Source organism: Lytechinus variegatus, chromosome 4 (genome assembly GCF_018143015.1).
Source record: "Lytechinus variegatus isolate NC3 chromosome 4, Lvar_3.0, whole genome shotgun sequence".
Classification (NCBI taxonomy): domain Eukaryota; kingdom Metazoa; phylum Echinodermata; class Echinoidea; order Temnopleuroida; family Toxopneustidae; genus Lytechinus; species Lytechinus variegatus.
In genome coordinates this window covers 8,527,199-8,535,785 of record NC_054743.1, presented here as the reverse complement: position 1 = coordinate 8,535,785, position 8,587 = coordinate 8,527,199, and the positions used below count along the sequence as shown (strand labels likewise).

General features: G+C 37.7%; 1 protein-coding gene across 1 annotated transcript; it reads left to right on the top strand.

Moving 5' to 3' along the window:
- Nucleotides 1-1,789: 1,789 nt before the first annotated feature.
- Nucleotides 1,790-7,062, top strand: LOC121413304. The gene is made up of 2 exons (XM_041606080.1): nt 1,790-2,962; nt 6,485-7,062. The coding sequence occupies exons 1-2, from the start codon at nt 2,182-2,184 to the stop codon at nt 6,514-6,516; spliced, it is 813 nt and encodes a 270-aa protein (XP_041462014.1). The 5' UTR covers nt 1,790-2,181; the 3' UTR covers nt 6,517-7,062.
- Nucleotides 7,063-8,587: the final 1,525 nt, after the last annotated feature.

Here is an 8,587-nt window from a genome sequence, read left to right as displayed (position 1 = left end):
AATACCTTACCCAAATGTAAACACCATCTTCAGTGACAAACAATAGATTCCCTTAGATTAATCTTCCTTCATTAGTTCGTCTCAATCCTTTATTTATTACTCTTTGTTACCTGCATCTTCCAGACCTGTCCTTTGTAATATTTCATTAAGTAGTCTACACATGTGCAGTTTCAATAGATAAGTACAAAGGGGTAAACACATCCCCTCAGAGTATAAAATAGGGGGGCTTGATATTCTCAGGGTTCTTTCCTTAGTCTTCGGACTACACTCCACCAGCTTGCGCTCCTGCCCTTTGAGGCCTTGATAGGGGAGTGCCCGAGTTCTCCACAAGCGACTGTTCATTTATATATATATATATGTCTGTGTGAATAAATATCATCTGAACTTTATATACTTTGAGTTGGATTCTCTTATTGAAGTCTTACCTCTAGCTAACACTCATCCATATTACCACGCTACATCTTAAGAGTGTTACATTGGTGGCAGCGTAAAGTGGAGTACGCCATCCCGCTCGGACATTCATCAATATTGTTTTTATTGGTCGACTGATCCTGACATTTTGCTGTTTTTGACATTTTGATATCGAGTTTGAATATTATTTTGGAGTTTTTCATCGTTGGACAACCACGTCACTGCTAGAATTTATAACTTACTCTTCAACTTTTTATATTCTGATATATACATATCTTGGATATTCCAGACACTTCTTTTGGAAATCTTTAATTGTCATTCGGGATTGAACTATTTCGATATAGAACTGTTTAACTTTGCCTGCTGTTTGGAGCTTGATGAGTTGTTTCATCATACCTGGATTACCAGCAAACCAATTTCAACTGAACTCGTGTATGTGGTCTGCATGGACATGTAGCTGAGATCTTCGTATTTTCATTTTTCTGTTTTTATTACTTCTATCCTGGACCTCCACATCCTGATATAGCGACGTTCCCTAGGTTGTCCGGGAATTCCAGTTTCCAGTTTTCTCGACAAGATCTTCAGAGTCATCACCATTTTCATCCTTGTTTTCATCTCTATTATCATTTGGAGGCTGAACTGTGAACAGATCTGTGTTCCTGGATACTCTTTTTCGTCGTGGATGTGCCTGCATGCTGACAAACTGAACTTGATACACTCTCCTTTAGATCCGTTTTGGGACGATTTCGTACTTTCTGCTGAATTGTTTATTATTTTGATTTAATTTCTCGACAACTTAAGTTTATTCCTTTTTGATTTGAGGTTTTTGCTATTATTTTCACTAATTACTATATCTTCCTATATTCCTGTATTTTGCATGTATTATACTGGATTTAGACTTTTAGTTGCTTTTTATAGAGTATTTTTTAGCATAATTACTTTTTTTGTTCAGTTGTTATATTTTTGTTTGTTATTAGACTTTTTTGCTTAATGATTTTTTTTATATCAATATTGAACATATTTTTTAACGTTAGTATTGTTTCCTTGCTGTATTTTGCATTTAGGTAAGTTTTATTTTGTGTTGGTGATTTTCTTTGTCATTCGCCAATCCTCTGTCAGCTATTTGTGCAGCCCGTTTATGTTCTGTTTCATATATCTTTGTCATTCTTAATATAAGCTCGACTAGGTTACTTTTAAGGTTTTGGGTCCTCGGTGCAAATGATTTCATTATCTAATATTTCTATCATTCATTTCAGTTTTGAGTTCTTGAAGTACGTTTCCCATGATGAAAATGCCATTTTCCTCAGTTGCATACGAATACATGTAGAGTTCCACTTGACCATTAATGAATCCACTGGTATATAGGAGTGGTAATATTGTAGTTCGATATCCTCCTATTCCTCACATCAATGTGTCTTTTGGACTGGATTCAATAGTTCCTGCAGCAATCAATGATAATTGTCCCTATCTGTAATAAGTAAGGACCTGGTTAACAGTTTACCTTGTCTTTCTAACTTACCTGTATTCCCTGCCTCCCACCCACCTGACACCGACTGCAATGGTGCTCGATGCTTTGGTGAAATAGCAGCCTTACTTTCCACAAGTTTTGGCGGTGATCAAATTTTGTGCTTATTTCATGTTGTTGACTCCCTCACTGAACACGTTGTCTTAGGAAGTAATTTCTTACAAACTTTGGGACTTAATGCTCCCTTCTCAAAAGTAGAATATGCACCCGCCTTCAACCCATGTTTGGCTCTTGACATAAGATGGATGTCATGTAACGAGATAGCGTTTCAGAATCGTTTCATTGAACAATTAAAGAGGAATGTCACAACTGACAGATTTTCTCCTCACAATTCTGACAGTCATGATAAGGACACATCTTCCATACACCTTCTTAATCATGCCTCCTCTCAGTCATCCTTTGCAGATACTTCTTTGCGTTCTGGTCACTTGGACAAAACTTCCCCTATCTCTGTAGACTCTGCTCTTTCTGCTGAAAATCAGCACTTATCCCAAGCAGATGCCCATCTCTCTCCTCCTCCGTCCCAAACCTCAACTGACACCATCGATGGTGGCATCAAGACTACAAACTCCCATGTGCAAGTCTCTGATATCACTGATCGCCATGATCTTCCTCCCATACTTTCTGATCCTCCATTACTAGAAGCCCTTCATCCTCCTTCAATATGCGACATGCAAACAGGTTATACTGTATCTGACAACCCTGTTTTGGATGATTTCACTCCTCCTCTTCACTCTACTACTTCTTCTCCGTCTCCCCCTCATGCACTTATAGGACTATCACCGACATCTAACCGTACTTCTGCACCTAATGGCACTACTTTCTCACCCCCAGTTCCTCCCCATGACCCATCCAATATAGCATTGAGCACATCCAAGGTAGATCCTCTTAACCCTTTCTCGAGACCTACCTCTAGCCTTCCTAGCTCTTACTTCCTTCCATCTGTTTGTCATCTCTCCATGTATCCCCTTTCCACTCTCCGTTCTTGTCATTCTTGCATGCACCCTTTCATACTCCCTCATGGTCCTGGGCCCGTATTCCATAAACGAGATAAGATTTTTGCTTAAGTCTTAGCAATTTGTCTTAGCATTTTGCTTGTCTAAGAAATCTTCCCTAACGATATTCTATAAACTTTAAGACATTTGTCTCAAGTCAGGCGATATGGCTAAGCCAAAGTCTCAAATTCTATGACCTTCAGTGACCTTCTTAATGATAAATTGCTGCAGAGGTCACTGCAACAAACTTGCAAAAATGTGACTAAAGTTGTTTTTTCTTAAAAATTTGGATTTTATTGGAACTAATTGCAACTATTGTAGTAAGAGAAGAGCATTCATCACACATATATGGTAAGAATTTTTAATTCTACTTATCTATATTTTTGTTAATTACCAAAACATTTCAATCCCAAACCGAGTGACTTGCAGTTTTTTTCTGTATCAGTCCCATATATTACTTTTCATGTATTGTTTGTCAAAATATAAATTGAATATATTCTTCTCGACATCTTTACTCTAACTTCAGTCTAAGTATACCTAGGCCCCCTATGGGAAAACTTTTGAGACTAGCCTTGGGTCTAACATTAGGCCTAGATCTAGCCTAGGCCCAATTAGATCTATAATATCCGTCTGTTTGGAGGATAATTAAACATTGTTTTTTACTAGGCCCTAGGCCTAGTTTCATGAAGGCTGCAAAACGTAACTTTGTTAATCTACTAGTAGTAGTAGTCTCTAGACTCTAGTGGCAATGCATGCCATATAGTGGAGCAACCGAGACTGAAGCTATATAGGCCTAGGCCCTAATAGTATATTAATACATCATATAGACCTATATTAGTATTGGCCTAGGCCTAGAACAACATTCAGGACTTAGCCTGGCTTAGCCTTCCTTAAGACAGGGATAGATTTAGGGCCTAGGCCTACATGTACTAGAATAGATCTGACTTAGATTATTTAGAGTTAGGCGGTTAGGCCTAGCCCGAGACCAAAAGCTTCTGTCTACATGAAAAGTATGATCCCACCGCTGCCACCATGAAGTATTATGTCCTCATTATATAGGGATGATCCAGACTCGTTAAGAGCTCGAAGACATAATAAATAGTCGAGAGTACAATCAGTCTTAGCAACTCGTAGCCATGATGTTTATTGCTCTCCCGATATTCGTTCGCGCCGCATCACATCTTGCGCGTAGTAACAATATATAGATCTTGGACATATCACAACATCTCCGACTGTATTTTGGTTTTTCAGCTAAACTACGAGTACGACACTCAACAGTCTAACAACATTACGTTGGCCTAGACCCTAATCTCACCAATGATATGACAGTAAATGTCAGAAACTTTTAAATAAATTCCCAGAAACGACGGTTATTCCTGTCTACACTACAGTGCTACAGCTAGGCCTATCACTATGCATTGCTTGCCAACTACGCCTAAACTTAGATCTAGGCCTAGTCCTGACCTAGACATCTATGTAGATTCTAAGAAGATCTAGGCCTAGCTCTACTTCTGTTTTAGGTCCGACCATATGTTTGTTGGAGGAGTTCTTAATTTATACATTTTGGGGAGTTTTTTTAGATCTAGGTTTCTAGAAAACAGGCCTAAAAGTAAAGCCTAGACAGTAGACCAATAGCTCAGTCTAGACTGGGGCCTAGATTTAAATAAAAATTTACTTCAGGTCTAGGACTAGGCGGCCTAGCCTATTATGGCTATACTTTCTTCTATTCATTCTGGATTCTATTTTTAGCCTAGCCGGTAGCCCTATTGGCTGATCTAGTCAGACTAGTCTACTGTTTGATCTAGAATCTCTAACGTAGGCCTAGATCTAGACGAAAAATAAGACTAAAAGCTAGACCCTATCTAGATCTAGTAGAAGTAGAACTATAACAATCTAGGTGTTAATAGTTATAGGTCGAGATCTAACTTAGAGACTTGTAGACTTTATCAAAATATAGATTCTAGGCCTAGTTCTAAAAAATAGTAAATGTAGGCTAGGCTATATCTATTCATCTAACAGTAGGCCTGAAAAAGGAAGCAGGCTAGGGATCTAGCATTAAGTTGAATCCAGCCAAATGTGAATTTCTTCTTTTTGGCTCCAAAGTACCGGTACATCTTAGTAAAATCCACATCGACTCAATCTCATTTTCTGGCCTCACTGTAAATCTGTCAAGTTCTTGTCGTAATCTCGGTATACTATAGTTTTTGATTCTCACATGTCTAATCACATTTCTTTTATTGTGTATCAGTTCGCTACCAATTGCGAAATATTGGTTTTATTAGGAAATACTTGTCTCGACCGGCCACAGAAAAATATGTTCACGCAACAAATTTTCCAATATAGACTATAACTATGTCTTGCAGATCTATACCTCAAAATCAATGTGTGAGCCAACTTGTATAAGAAGTGGTTGAAAACTAAAAAGGGTTTCAAACCACAAGATTTTCACCTAATTTCATTATATAATATGTTGTTACCTTTGGCAACACGATTTCTGACACAGACAAAAAATATTATTGCACACTTTCAACTCAAGACTGATGTGTGTGCCAAATTTCATGAGCATTGGTTGAAAAAGATGAAGGAGTTCGAACTACAAGATTTTCGTTAAATAATATTTCGTTACCATGGCAACACGATTTTTTATACAGGAAAAATATGTCTTAGACATCTTCAACTCAAGACTAATGTGTATGTCAAGTTTTTAGGAGAATAGACCAGTTGAAAACTGATAAAGTAATTCAATCACAAGATTTTCATTTATTTTTGGATTTTTTTTGTTACCATGGCAACACAATTTTTTATATAGGCATAAAATATGTTTTGCACATCTTCACATCAAGACTAATGTTTGTGCCACATTTAAATGAAAATTGGTTAAAATTGAGGAAGTAGTTGGAACAGCAAGATTTATACATAATTTTGCCAATATATCATGTATATACCGTTACCATGGCAACATAAATTCTGACACATGCATAAATGTGTCTTGAACATCTTTTCCTCAAATCCAATGTGTGAGCCAACTTTCATGAGAATTGGTAGAAAATTAATGAAGTATTTTAAACGGTAAAATTTTGGCCATAATATATTGTTACCATGGCAACATAATTTCTGAAAAAGAAAAACATTTTCCACCTCCTTACCTTAAGACCAATGTGTGTTCAAAATTTCATGAAAATCGGTTTAAAAAATGAGGCAGGAGCTCGAAATGCAATATAGGTATAAATTCTAAAAATTTTGTTGGCTGAATTACCTTGAAACTAATACAATTAAGACAACTCACAGCTGTCTTAAAGTTAGGGCTAAATTCTTAGCCATGTTGTATTTATGAAATACAGACTCTGCAGTTTTAAGAAAAGTTACTTAGCCATTCACCCTATATCTGTCTTAGTTGCGCAAAACCTCTTAGCCAAATTCTAAGACAAAATTCTTAGCCAATTCTTTATGGAATACGCGTTTTGGCTAAGAGTTTTGTCTTAGACAGAAAAATAAGACAAAATGCTTAGATTTTTGACTTAAGCATGCTTATCTCGTTTATGGAATACGGGCCCTGGTCCTCCTCCCATCTCACTTTATGAATAGAATTCGAATGAACACTTACTGGTACTGACACGGATTTGATTTTGGTTATGATTAATCCCAAACTTGATTTTCTTGAATCAAATCAATTTTATGTTATGTGTATTTGACTTGCAGTTTACTTCAATTTTGATATTTCCGATTCGATTTCATCTAAATGTATAGTTCATATTTCTGGTTTTGAAGAGAAAAGGAAAATTTGGATGACTGGCCACCATTTATATTTTCTTTGATGTTTCTTCAATCATTTATCTTTTAATGATATTCCTTAACATGAAAATTACATAAAACAATGACTATCTGTTTCAGCATCATGCAGATGCAGTTCATAATTCATCTTCCGCAGAGTGAAGAAATATTTCACGAATCTTGTTGACCATATTTCATTTCCAAAAATTACCATTTTGATGTTCTGTTTAAACACTGTTCAATTTTTCATATTTTCTTGCATAAACTCGGAACATATTCATAACTTCTTGATTGGAGTATTGGCACCATTAGAAGAATTGGATTTCTACCCATTCTCGTCAGCTTTGCAAGTCAATTGTTCAATATGAACTCGTTGGAGACGGACGTGTAATCTGCGGCTCTGCCACCACCACATTTTATCTATACCCACAGACTTTTCAATCGGTCAATTTCGATTATTTTAAGCTTCAATTGTTTTACTTTCTTATTGACTTCATTTTGGACATTTCAGCGGCGTATATTTATCTAATTTTCTACGGTATATAAAGATTTTGTGTCATCATGTCTCGCCATGCCCATGGCCCAGCTACGAGATCGAAAACCACACCCATCGACAGTAGGCCCCCGGCTGGAGCTGAATCAACGCAACCGGTCCCCGTCGATACGCCACTGCCATCGGCCCCCGTACAGCCAACGCTAGCTGACGTTTACCGCTCAATAAAGGAATCTAACGCAAATGTATGTGGAAAGTTGGATGCATTGACCTCCGAGGTTTCTATTATCAAAGCCAAACTAGATCACGTCGAAGCTTCGGTTGCCATGAATTCTGATAAAATCGCGAAATTGGAGCAAACCAAGATCCCCGATATTGAGAAGAAAATGGTCCACGAGATTGAGCAACTCAAGAACAAGCTAGTGGAAATTGAAATCTACAATAGGCGCTCGAATCTCTTGTTTTACGGGATCCCTGAAGTTCGTGAGGAAAATGTATATGCCGTACTGCGTGATGTCTTCATCTACCTTGGAATCAACGCTGAAGAAGCAACCGACATCGCCTTGGTCAACGCTCATCGCCTGCCTCGCCGCGAAGACGCGTCTCACCTCACCGTTAGTGACCAGCCCCGCCCATCTCCACCCAAGTCTTCATCGCAAAGTTTGTGTATGATCGAGATCGAAACCGCGTCATCGCCGCCTACGAAAACCGCTCGCGCCAGCCTAACAACACCGGTGACCCATCGCTACAGCGTCCTCAGTGGAACAGGCTCACAGTACGCTCTGATCTACCACCAGCTCTGAAAGCCCGTAGAAGTCAACTGGCAAATAAAGCATACCAAATGAGGAAGGAAAGAGGACTTTCAACTAAAATCATCCTTGTAGGAACTCAAGTCATTCTGAAGTGGAAGCAAAAGAACACAAGAGAATGGAACACCTCCCAAGAATAAGGCTAAGCTCAAGTATACCCAAATATTTGATGGTATGATCACCTTGTCTACACTGATGTTATACTTTTTTCAGATCACATGTACCCCATCTAAAAAAAGGAAAGAAACCTTAAATTGATGCTCTCTAGTGTTACTTTGAGTATTTCAACATGTTCAAATGTAAATCTGTTTTCCTTTTGTGTACCCTGTGTGCTTTTGTCTGATTGCAAGATAAGATCAGCCTGGCTCAAATTTCACTGAACATTTTATATCAGGAAAAGTACAGTATTTATATTGTATTCTGATATTGCATCCATGTGTCCTTGCTTAAATGCAAGTAAACGATGGTCTTATTGATTATATTCTTCATACCTATCTAATTGCTTTAAACAATCCATTTTATATTTGTTTTGTGACAGATTCTACGGGGTAGGCCTATACATGTATTAAGCGCAGTTGTTTCT

Bases quoted from the DNA above. Each gene is read 5' to 3' on its own strand.
- LOC121413304 (XM_041606080.1), top strand. From the start codon at position 2,182: ATGTCATGTAACGAGATAGCGTTTCAGAATCGTTTCATTGAACAATTA. The intron at 2,963-6,484 runs CTGGGCCCGTAT...GGAATACGGGCC, and splicing joins TTTCATACTCCCTCATGGTC to CTGGTCCTCCTCCCATCTCA.